This window comes from Centruroides sculpturatus, unplaced genomic scaffold (assembly GCF_000671375.1).
Source record: "Centruroides sculpturatus isolate CEXI.00-Female unplaced genomic scaffold, Cexi_2.0 scaffold905, whole genome shotgun sequence".
Taxonomy (NCBI): Eukaryota; Metazoa; Arthropoda; class Arachnida; order Scorpiones; family Buthidae; genus Centruroides; species Centruroides sculpturatus.
In genome coordinates, this window is record NW_019385129.1 from 211,409 (window position 1) to 224,898 (window position 13,490).

The 13,490-nt window shown below is 33.3% G+C and overlaps 1 protein-coding gene across 3 annotated transcripts in view; it reads left to right on the forward strand.

The window, feature by feature from the left end:
- The window catches only part of LOC111635179 (myotubularin-related protein 3-like), a 103,132-nt gene that overhangs the window by 27,660 nt on the left and 61,982 nt on the right, over positions 1 to 13,490 (forward strand). For all 3 annotated transcript variants that reach the window (XM_023380069.1, XM_023380071.1, XM_023380070.1), the window contains exon 2: positions 6,573 to 6,877. In XM_023380069.1, coding sequence (XP_023235837.1) covers positions 6,573 to 6,877 — 305 coding nt within the window. The remainder of the gene's footprint in view (positions 1 to 6,572; positions 6,878 to 13,490) is intronic.

Sequence of the window (13,490 nt, forward strand, 5' to 3'; positions counted from 1 at the left end):
CTAGAGCAATGTTGCATCATTTCCTTTTGACAATGCTATCTAAAAACAAATATTTGTTTTCTTTGATAACATTGTATGCTATGAAGGAATGACATAATGTTTTTTCCCCAGAATATGAAACTATAAGATAACAACTTCATTCAAAGAATATTAATTTTAAATAATACAGTTGTCTGATGTTTTGATAACAATGTCCCATAAAATTCCTTTATAAAAATTTTGTTAGATCTCTTTGGTGCCTTCAAGATTGTTCGTTATAGAAATTAAGGAAAACTATGACAGACATATAGAGACACTCAAAAATATATATACTGTTGATTAGATTTAGTATTATTGTAATATCAATATGTGTTTTTGATGATTTATAATTTAAATTTTTAAAATATTTTTTCAAAAATAATTCAATTAATATAATAATTGGACTAAATTTATGAGAGATTTGTTCAAAAAGTTCCCAAACTTTAATTATTACAAAAAAAAATATTTCACTTACAATTTATTGGTTAGGGTCCCCTTCAAAGTAGTCTCCTCCCCAATGGTGTTGCCACTTTTTGAAACAATCCTTCGAATGCTTTTTCCAGAATGGTCATAAGTTCCTCTATTGAATTTTTCTCTGTCTCTGGAATGAAATTTTTCTCTGTCTTTCAGTTTCACTAGCATTAAGTAGTTATGTCTTCCTACTAACAGCCATGTGGCACTAACTTCTTCACTTAGCTATTCATGGTGGCACTGAACCATTGGTGTTTACTACACTCAAGTTTTCTTTTAGACCCTTTGGGGGACTGTGGCCTTGCTGCCTAAAAACGTACACCAACATCAAACATAGAGGGTACTGTAGCCATACATACTCCATTCAGAGGGATCCTACCTTTCTCTATTATCTATCTCCTCTCCCTCCTCTTTTTCCTCCCCTTTCCCTTACCCTCTTTTCCGCCGGCTAAACACCTCGTGTACGGCCGAAGTCATGCATGTATGTATGCCTCTGGAATGGTGGCAAATCTTTTTCCTTTGAGTGGGTTTTTTAGTTTGGAAACCAGGAAAAAGTTGCATTAGGTCAGGTGAGTAGGGTGGGTGGAGAAGCACAGCGGTCTTGTTTTTGGCCAAAAACTCAGGAGATCTGAGGGATAAATGAGCTGGGGTGTTGTCATGGTGAAAAAACCACTCACTGCTCCTCCAAAGTTCAGGTTGTTTTTGCCTGATTCTGTCTCTTAGGAGTTTCATAACCCCCAGGTAGTACTGTGTTGACTGTCTGGCCTGTAGGTAGGTATTTGTGATGCACAACCCCCTTTGTATCGAAAGAAATAGTCAACGTCACCTTAACATTTAAGTGAACTTGTTGAGCTTTTTGGTAGGGGGATGTTTCACCCATCCATTGTGAATATTGCACTTTTGTTTTGATGTCATATCCATAAACCCATGACTCCATCACCTGTTATGATCCTGGACAAGATTTCATCCTCTTCAGCTCGATCAAATAGTTCCTGACATACTTGAACTCGATGATGTTTCTAGTCTGCTGTCATCAGGCAAGGCATGAATTTGGTGGCAATTCGATGCATCCTCAGTTTTTCATGCAGGATTTCCTATCACAAACCAGTCAAGATGCCATACTCTTCTGCAAGTTCCCTGACAGTCAAACGTCGATTTGCATGAATGAGATCGTTTACTTTTTTGATGTGGGGTCATCAGTCAATGTTGATGGTTGTCCGGAATGCTTGTCATCTTCCACTGATTGCTGTCCCTTTTTGAACTGGGTAAAAACCACTCATAACACGTGGTACATTTCATAGCATCCTCATCATAAGCCTTGGTAATCAACTCAAAAGTTTCCTTGAAGGATTTCCAGAGTTTCACACAGAATTTCACAGAACAACTCTGCTCCTTCAAAGAGCTCATTTTCGCAGATCCGATTTTTTGCCGAACCCCTTTCACATAAATGGCCAAANGAAAGATTTGAAAAAACAGTTATTCGTACTAAGCGTTCGATTTACGATTTTGTTGTTTATTTTGTTACTTATTTAATTTTATTTTCTTGAGAAAGGTCTTTTAACAAGACTGAAAACGTTTGAAAGTTGTTATAATAAAGCGTTGGCTGCAAGAAAAGGTGTTTTAATAAGTGTTTTGATATTACAATATGCAGTCTAGAAAGAATTACATAAATGGCCATAATTAATTACCAAAATAAGATATCAACAGACAGGTTGAAGGCGGTTACTCTGCAGGTTTCTACAGACAAAACGCAACGCCTCCAAGTGGATTAAAAAATAACCAACTGGAGGCATGCTATTTAAAAAAGTTCGGAAACTTTTTGAACAGACCTTGTATTTTCAATTTCCAAAATGAATAAAGTTTATTATGAGAATATTTTCAGCTTCTGCTGAAATCAGATTTTCATAATCATAAATTTCCTGTAAAAATAATTTTTTATAGTTGATGTATTTAGTTTATAAAATAAAATATTAAACTGTTCAATTTTATGAAAATAAGTATTATGAAATTGCAAAATCACTAGCAGTGTTTTTTAAATAGGAACAAATTATGATTTTGAGAAATTTTTAAGCCAATAAGAAAAATTTCTCTTAGTTATTTGTAAAACTTTGTCTTTTATTGAATGTGTTTCCAATCTTCCTTCATTTTTTAAAAAGAAATAATTATACTGCAATCACAATTTATATGTATTATACAGTGTTGTCATAAACTCCTGCTCTATGTTTTTAAAATGATTAACGGAAAAGATGATTGACCTAAGATAATACAATTTGCAGCAATAGAACAGCTTGGTTTTTTGAAACTAAATGGAATCAGGTAGTAGCCAAAAAGTTTGATAATTTTAATTACTGTACATTCTCACAAGAGTTGCTTTTAATTGTTACAGGAATTAGTATACAAATCTTAAATAAATGGAATTAAAAATATTTTTGTTAAAAAAAAATATTTAATGAAAACTTTGTTGCAGCAGTTAAATAATTTAAAATTAACTTTCCTGTGTTAAACATAATTCTTGCTTGTATATTGGTATACTTATTCTTTTCTGTTAACATTTATATCTTAATTTTATTATAAGATCTATTTTTATATAAATGACTCTATTTAAATATAATACCAAACTCAAAAAACAAGCACTTGGAAGATTAGAGTCAAATATTATATATACTGCTAGACAGAAAAAATGAAACACCCATAAAGCATAATCCAAATGACCCAATCATTTGCCCATACATACTACTCAAAGGATTACACAAATGCAAATGAGACAAGAAATACATCTGATGAAACAAACAAAGCATATGATATAGTGCAGCAGTCGGCAATCAATGGTCCGTGAGAAAATTTAGGTGGTCCTTGGAGAAATTTGGACATTGATCAACTGTAGGTTATATGAAGAAGTATTGTGAGAGACCAGATGAGATGGAAATTTTATTTAACGGCAACAAAATATATTGAATTTGTTAAGAATAATGGTTAAATTTCACATATTCTATAAAGAAAATTTTCTCAACAAAAAAAAACTGGACGGATGTGATTGCATCTTTCCCCGGATCTACTTCCTTTCCCAAAGTGACACATCTTCTGAATGTATGTGTCACCAGGAACTTTCATCCAAAATTCATCTAATTGGTCAAAAAACTTACCATTACCAAAAAAGGGCATCAAAATTAAGGGGGAGACCCCCCAAAAATAAAAAGACGAACATCAAAATCGACAGGAGAGTTTGCCTATCCCTATCCTTGTGTAAGTGTATTCCAGTCATCACCATTGCTGATCCCTTCTACTGCTGCTGTCGCCAGACCATAGCTGTGTTTACCTACCACACATTCAGCCATAAACTGTCCCATCCAGAAGGATTACCCAATCCACTTCACCCCTTTGTCAAGACGATCCATGGCATCAATCAACCTACCAATCAAGGTATTGTGCGTAATAATGTAAACTCTCTCTGTCTCTCTCTCTCTCTCTCTTAGTTAAGAACCTGTAAACTTCAATACAGTAATACTCCGAACTTACGCGATAGGTGGGACCGAGCGATAACCGCGTAAGTCGGGGTATAATTTTGCATATAAATATATACAAATAACACAAAATAAATTATAGCTATATGTCGAACACGTCCGAACATGTAAGTCGAACAATAGTGTGGGGGGAAATGAGTAATTAAGAGTTGCGTGGCGCTCAAACAAAAGACGAATCGACGAGATTTGAAAATAGCGTAACTCCGGATTCGCATAAGTCGGGGTATTACTGTACTTAGTTATGTTATGCTATATAGCTTTATCCTATTTAAGTTATCCCATGTAAATAATTTAATATTATACAAAAATAAACGGGTATTTATTTTTCAGTAAGTTGTAGTGTGCACTTCTTTTAGCTGCATTATCTCTCAGGACATCCAACTCCCGAATCCAATCGCTCATACACGTGACCACTCATACATGAATGAACGAATCACCATCGTCGATCCTGACAGGCATCACCAGTCTGGTGCCGATCCTTTGATCACAATTACAAAAGAAATGCAAAATGCTTAGTTGTTTTTTTTTTTTTTTACTCATTGGGGGTTTTTTATATGAATGTAAAACTAAATACAAAGTGACTCTTATCAATAAATAATGAACAATAAACAATATTGTGAGTGTGATTGTTGTTTTTTGTGGAAAAGCACTACAAATCCATAAACTCATTTCAAACAAGCAGTAACAAACTTTAGGCTTTCATTAATTTGTTATAATTAAACAAGTGAGTTTCATATTAATAAGGTAAAATTGAACCTTTATAATCGTTATTCTACAGATTTTGTATCATTTTAAAAAATTCACGATAATGGTCTGTGAGGTGCAGACTGCTGATATAGTGCATGCTAATTAGAGATAAGATCCTGAACAGGCTTTAATGGAATAAAGTGTTAACTTATTTGTGACCAAACGGTATGTCAGGATGTCAACAGCTTGTGAAATATCAGTAATTGAATCAATTTGACTGATGCCAGTTGGTCAGCTTGATGAAGAGCTACATACATGGGCTATGGAGTCAACACTCTGACACAGTGTCTTGTGGGAAAACAGGGTGCACATCATGTAGGTGAAATTCTGGTGCAATATGTTGCACTACAGAACATCAAGATAGACATCTGACAATGTGCTACCACCAACCTAACTGCTACATAACTGAACATTCACAGAGAATTTGAGATGTCTGAGACCTTCACAATAATCTGCTTTTCCAGAGGACTATCTATTGGAGATTGAATGAGACTGAACTACAATCTCAGCATCATTTGCCTTTGACACCAAACTATCATGCAGCATATCTTCAGTGATGCATAGAACATTGGAAATGGGTGCAAGAATAGCATTGCATTGCCTTCTCAGATGAGTATTTCTGAGTATGGACAATGGGTATATCAGTGTAGGGCAGTATGGCACTGCAGAGATCAATTTCAGCACTCCACAGATATTTGTGAGGGTCATAGGTTGCCTGCACCTGGAGTTATGATATAGGCTGCCATTAGATATCATTCCAGAATGTGTCTTGTCTTTGTGCAGAGCTCAGTGAAAAGCCACTGATGTGTCAGAGATTCTACGCATCCATTTTCTGCCCTTTCTAGAGCACATGCCTTTTGGCATTGTACAGCACAATAATGCACGGGCACAATCACAGCCATCATGCAACAAGCTCTACAAGGCATTGACACCCTACCTTTGCTTCTAAGATCACCAGATTTATTGTCAATAGAGCATATGTGACCAGCTGGAACATTGTCTGTTGCAATGCCAGAAACTTAAATGCAGAACTTTGATCAGGGATTGTAAAATCAAGCCTTTGTTGGTGTAGCATTCTGAAAATCCTCGAGCATTTAAGGCCCATAATGTACTAAAGGAGAAACTCCAAGTTATGTGGAAGGCAAATTCAAAGGCTTGGGTTACTCGACCATTTTTTGTTGAATGGGTAAATCTGGTCTTTGGTCCAGCTGTCAAGAAATATTTGCTGGAAAACAACCTGCCTCTGAGATGTTTACTTATCCTTGACAATGCCCCTGCTCACCCCTTGGTCTTGAAAATGATATCTTTGATGAGTTCAACTTCATTAAGGTCCTCTACCTACCACCCAACACCACCCCTATCCTCCAGCCTATGGACCAGCAGGTGATTTCTAACTTTAAAAAATTTACTTTACACATCATTTACTTACCATGTGTTTGGTCTCTTATTGTGCATTTAATAAACTTCCAATGACACCTTCTGGATGTTTCACTTTTTCTGTCCAGCATTGTAAAATGTTCACATATACTTATGTGTGTACACATGTAAACATTAATTTTACATGCATATATATATATATATATATATAATGATAAATGTTATCATTTATCAAGACTTTTTTTTGCCTTCATATTTCTGAGGATTTGGATTTGAAGATGAGATAAGAAAAATCATTTTTGAAACTGTCTTTACATACTTTTCCATGTAATCTTTCAAGCACTTGTTTTGAGTTTATATATAATTTTATTAGAATAGTTTTTAAAATATTTTTTTTTTTATTGAATTAAAAACTATTTGAAATAATCTTTTTTCCAGACCATGGAAAATATAGGACTGGACAACGATCAGTATTATGATAATATTAAAGCCTGTGAAATATATCCAAAAAAGGAAATACTAAAGGATGATCCAAATCTCAAGGTGCCTTTTGCAGCACTTCCTGGTGAAGGTGTTGAACATATTGGTTGTACTACAGAAGGTATAATTGTTCTATCAAACTATAGATTTTATCATCATACCAAGGATGCTGTTTTTAATATTCCTCTTGGGCGAATAGAACAAATTGAGTGTCGAGATATATTTTTCCTTCATATTTTTTGCAAAGATGCTCAGTCATTCAGGTATGTAAAACTTATAATTTTAGATATATATATATACTTTTTAATAATAGAATTCTCTTTGTTTTACATGTTACATGTGAAAGAAGTTTTTTGTTACACCAAAATAAAATTCAGATAAATGATTGCATATTATATTCTTACATGAAATAATTTAATTGGTCAATATTTTTTAAACAAAAAAATTTAAATTCTAGATATTCCAAATGATAAACAAAACATATTTTAATAATTACAAGAGATGCAAAAATAATTTTTGTTATTGTAGATTATATTATGAATTAAATTACATAAATTTTGTGAAAATTTTTCAAATACAGTCGACCCCCCCCTATAAGATCATAGATACGTTCCATTCTTTAGGAATCCGATTTCTTACGAGTCCTTCCAATCACAGCCCGACACATGTCAAGTTTACGGACTACGGCTGTTTGAAAGGTTTTCTTCCATAAAATTAATTGATTCTAGACTAATCCGACTCAACATTTCCAAAATACGTATATATTTTTTGGAAATAATCCGTATAAACTACGCTATAAACAAAAAATTGTAGGATTACTTACCGAGTGTGCACCATTTGACATTGCCATTGCTAAAGCTTGTTTTCGTCACGGAACAGCTCAGCAAATAGCGGTCGATTTCTAACAACTTATTTTCTGCGAAAATTTCATTGAACTTTGGAGACATCATTAATATAAATAATTTTAATCGCCGTTGAATAAGAAATGTTTCTTTCACAAGAAATGTATAAAATTACAGTACTGTATTAGACTTACGGTACCTAATTTACATACTGACAGACGATAGTTAGCGTAAAAATCTCCGTAGCGTGGCGCCACGCTAGACGGCGGAAATTATATATTTAATTATAACAAAGTTACAATAAGTTAATATATAATTATATATACAGTACCTAATTTATATATAATTAATATATAATTATATGTACAGTACCTAATTTATATATAATTTATATAATACTGTCCAGACGATAGAAATCTCTCCGTAGCGTGGCGCTACGGACGTGGGAAAGTAGTCCGGCTGCCCGATGACATTTTACGTAATTATAGGAGTTTTTTTACCTTTTTTTATGGATACCGTCACAATTTTTTCGCAGTTTTATAGGAATCGTAATTATAGGGGGTTCGACTGTATTATAAATGGGCAAATATCACTTTTTTTCAAATATCAAATTTTGAATATTTCAGAAACTTGAATACCTCCAATACTTGGTGAACTTTAACTAAATGATTTACAAAAGATAATAAACAATTTTATTTAATATTTATCATTTAACTTTATTAGTTTGTTAATATGTAGAAATAAGTAAAAAAGTAAAAAGAAACAATTTATTAAATTCCAAGAAATGAAGCTTTAAGCTCTTTATTTTGACTTTGAGTTTTACAGTATGTTCTTTTCAGTACCATTGATTAATTTAATGTAGTTAAAATAATGATTTTTCTGATTTTCACCAACTGCAGATTTTTATCTATGAAAATAAGCATTCAAACACCTTCACGATCTAGTCTGCTTCTTTTCTTATGGCAAATTAAACCAGAGGTACTGAAGACAGGTTGCCAAATTGAGGATTTTTTCTTTAAAATAAAAATTTTCAAGTTAACTTGGAAAATGAGGAAGAGGTTTTAATTGGGAAATTTTATATTCTCAAAGGAGGAAATTGGTTAATATATAACCTTTTTATTGAATGATAATTTAGCTTATTAAACATTGTTTTTAAACTTTTTTTGCATCCTATATATTATTAGATTGACTAAATGGAAAAAATTCCAATTAAGCTTGTTAAATATCTATAGTTCTATTAGGATACTATTATGATTTTATAACAACATCCTGATATAACTAAAGATACAAAAAAAAAAAAAAAAAAAAGGGCAAGCTTTGTCTTTAATCTTGCATATTTCTTGATTTTGCTTATTTATTATATATTTGTTTGCTTTTCTATAAAATAAAAATGTGTGTGTATTGTAATAGGAACATAGTTTTGTAACCAAAAAAGTATTATTAAAATGTTTATATATGGTACAGTGGTACCTCAAGATACGAAATTAATCCGTTTCGAAACTAAGATCGTATCATGAAAATGTCATAAGGTGAATCATTTTTCCCCATATGATTACATGTAAAACCAAATAATTTGTTCCAACACGAAAAACAACACTCAAATTAAAGCTGAGTAGTACGTTAAAAAATAACTATAATAAGGAAAACACTGAAAAATGCATTTTATAGTTGTAAATGTATAAATAACCATAATAGAACAATAATTGATTTTAAAAAATGTAGTTTTATTTGCATTTTACCTTTGAGAATAGGTGACAACGGAGGTGTAAACTGGTGGCGGAAGAGAGAAAGAAGGGAAATGATACTAAAACTTAACTTACTTAACATAATGTAACAGTAACTTAAAAATAACTTAGAAAAGATTAAAAAATTAAAGTTGTTTTATATTCTTTTTTAATTTTTATTCACTGCTTTTTGCTTTCTTTCTTTCACTTCCTCCAGCACTTTCACTGGATAGAGGTTGCTTGGTAAAATATCTATCCAAAGAGGTTTGGCTTTGCCTACTTTTTAAAATGTTTCTAAAATGACTTAGGCAAATGTCATTAAACTGAGCAGCAATACGGCCAGTGTGAACTTTTTCGGGATGTTTTTTTTTCAATAAAATCAGTCACTTTCTTATAACATCTCAAGATTTCCTTTATTTCTGCTGAAGTTACAACCTCTTCCTCCTTGCCCTCGTCTTTACTGAACTGTTGAGGGATCTTTGTGTGTTGCATTGCCTGTAGCTCCTTCAACTCATCGGTGGTCAACTCGTCTTGATGCTCCTTGACGAGTTCATTGATGTCCTCCTCCTCAACTTCCAGCCCCATGGACTTCCCAAGTGATACAATTTTATCCAATTCAGGCTGGACTTCAGATTCAGGTTCGAATCCTTTAAAATTCCGCGGGGCAACAGCATCGGGCCACAACTTTCTCCAGGCTGAATTTATTGTACGAAGAGTCACTTCCTGCCAATCCTTCTCTATGATTTTCAGACATATTACTATGTTGAAGTGATCTTTCCAAAATTCGCGCAGTGTAAGATTGGTATTTTTAGTGACTTCAAAACATCGCCTGAACAAATGCTTGATGTATAATGTTTTGAAGTTAGAAATCACCTGCTGGTCCATAGGCTGGAGGATAGGGGTGGTGTTGGGTGGTAGGTAGAGGACCTTAATGAAGTTGAACTCATCAAAGATATCATTTTCAAGACCAGGGGGTGAGCAGGGGCATTGTCAAGGATAAGTAAACATCTCAGAGGCAGGTTGTTTTCCAGCAAATATTTCTTGACAGCTGGACCAAAGACCAGATTTACCCATTCAACAAAAAATGGTCGAGTAACCCAAGCCTTTGAATTTGCCTTCCACATAACTTGGAGTTTCTCCTTTAGTACATTATGGGCCTTAAATGCTCGAGGATTTTCAGAATGCTACACCAACAAAGGCTTGATTTTACAATCCCCACTGACATTAGCACAAAGGGCTAGAGTAAGGCGGTCCTTCATGGCTTTATGGCCTGGCATTTTTCTTTCTTCTGCTGTTATGTATGTCTGGCAGGGCATTTTTTTCCAAGAGAGGGTGGTTTCATCACAATTAAAAACTTGCTGTGGGATGTAACCTTCATTTGCAATCAGTTCTTCAAATTGCTTGCAAAACTCCTCGGCTGCCTTTCTGTCCGAACTCGTTGCCTCACCATGCCGTTTCACCGAATGTATTCCGGTGCGTTTCCAAAATGTTTCGAACCAGCCATGAGAAGCTTTGAAGTCGGTTACCTCAGCCGAGCTTTCACCCCCCTGGTCTTTCAAATCACTGAAAATGGAAGTGGCTTTCTCACAAATTATTGTTTCTGTGATCATATCTCCTGTTATTTCCTTCTCTTTTATCCACAACAATAAAAGCTTCTCCATCTCATCATATCTAGCTGTCCTTTTCTTTGAAATTGTTGTGAGCCCTTTCGAAGGATTCACTGCCTTTATTGCCTCCTCCTGCTTGATGATCGTACTGATCGTCAAACAGTTTCGGCCATATTGCCGAGCAAGATCACTAATACGCACTCCACTTGCATGTTTTTCTATTATCTCGTGCTTCATTTCCAATGTCATCATCCTTTTCTTTTTGTCACCACTATCACTAGCACTTGCTTTCTTTGGATCCATGGTTATACTGTACTGTAATGATAAAAAAGCAAAATAACACAACAAAATGATAAGATTGCAGCTAGTGAAATCCTTCCAAGATGAAGCAAACACGCCAACTGAAACCAATGAACAGAAGTGTCGAAAAGGAATCGTCTGGATGTTTTGTGCCTTTTTTTTCAAATGGGCAACAGTTGACGCCGTAGGAACTCAGATCGAGAAAAAACTGTTAGTTTTGAAAGCAGGTTAGCTGATTGGCCGCCGAGCATCAGACCACCAGGGACCGACGAGAGCACTACAAAGCGCTGATTGGTCAATCCATATAAAAAGACTGAGATTAGGCGGGAGAGTTGTTTGCCTAAGTTGAAGTTTGATAGAGTTTCATAGGAACTTCAGGTTAAAAACGTTTCTTCTAACTTGTAAGTTTATCTAAGGGAACTCAGGAGTTGGTCAAATGAACTTGTTGAAGCAAGGTTGCTTTCATCTCGTCTGTTTTCGTCAACGAACGCCGAAAGGAGTATACAGCTAATTACTACTCAAGGATTGTGTCATAAGGTGCCTTTTCGATGGACCTGTTCAGGATTGACTATTTGGACTCTAATTTATTTTGTGTGTGTGAAACCTACGTTGCAATTTGTAGCTCTTGTTAACATCGTAAGTTTATGTAAATTTTATATGTTGTTATAAATGTTTTGTGAACTGTGATTTTTGAATTTGATTAGAAGGAACATGTGATCATGGTGGTAATGCTGCAAACTAATATAATGTCATATGGTGAGTTTTTGTTCGTATCGTGGAGAAAAAATATGTTTGAATTTCATGTCGTATCCTAAAAATTTTGTATGCTGGGGCGTTCGTATCCTGAGGTACCACTGTATTTCAAAAACATTGTTTTGTTAAATTTTTTGTTCTCAGTATTAGTGATTATTGTAAATTTTTAAAAATTAAGTATTAATTATGAATAATAATGCTCTTGTTAAAATAAATCAATCAGAATTGTTTCATTGGTTAATTAACATAAATATGCAAAACTTTTGTAAAAAAAATCATATTTCAAATTTTTCTAAGTTAACATACTTGCATTAAATAATAATTAAGTCTTATATACTTCTCCATAATAATTAAACATATATACAGTTATAAACAGGCAAGTATCTAATTCTTAATATATCATTTTCAACCACTAAAAATAATTGGAAGTGTCTGTATTTATAACTCAGACTTTATGATGATGTAATAAAGCAGGTAAAACTTAAGAATATTTTATTTACAGTAGAGTGTCGTTTATCCGAATCAATTGGAAATGGGGTTGTTCGGATAACTTATTTTTCAGATAACTGATTATGTAAGAAAAAATATATTAACCTATCCCGTGTTGAAATTTTTCTCCGTTGCGTGTCACTGCGTTGAATTCTTGTTGATGTTAAGCCTAATGTAAACTTTTCAGCATAATAATCGTGGCTATTGTATCGTTAAAAATTATTTCTTTATTTTTTACAAAAAAAATTAATATATTGAAAAGTATAAAAACAAAAAAAATTATACTTTAGAAGTTAATCTAGTATCAAAAACGTTCGATTCAGCATGACACACAGTCCTGAGAAAAACACCACACAAAAGTGCCGGTGCTGCCAGCTAAAAAACACACATCAATAAAAAAATATTGGAGTAGCCCAAGATATAGCCAAAGATTGCAGCGTCACAGCACTAGCAAAAATTAAAATTTGCCGACTGGAATTCTTTCGGATAACCGACTTTTGGATAAACGACGCTCTACTGTATTTATTTTTGCAATATATTTAAAGCATGCAAACACATCTAAATAAATACAGCATTTTGTTTATTATTGTATGTACAGAAATTGGATTTTTAAATGAAATAATAATAACTGAAAATATAGTTCTATGTATATTTTTCCTTCTTTCAACTAGTTTATACAATATTGGGTATCTTACATATTTTCAAATTATAAAATAGAACAAATCATTATGTGAAAATTCAATAACTCTTTGAAAAGACATTTTAATAAAAAGTTAAGACTATTGAAAATATTCAAATCATATCTGTAATATTGATATTATTGTGGAAAATATATTGAAAAAATACTGTAATTGGGGAAATTTTAGACATTAAATTTTAGACATTGACTCTGTCTGGCAATCCTGGCTGAAGAGGTACTGTCTGTACAAAATTTTTATAAACATTACATTTAAAGATCTTGAATACTTTCTAGTATTCAAGGATTCATCCCTAATTTACATACAGGTCATTTGTACACACAATTTTACTGTTAAAAAGAAAATCAAAAATCAGTTGAAAGGTGTTTGTCATTCAATACTACTGATCCTTAAAACACCAATACTAAGCAGACACACACAAACAGTAACAAAAGAACTTTACTAAATAAGATCAGAGCTGTTG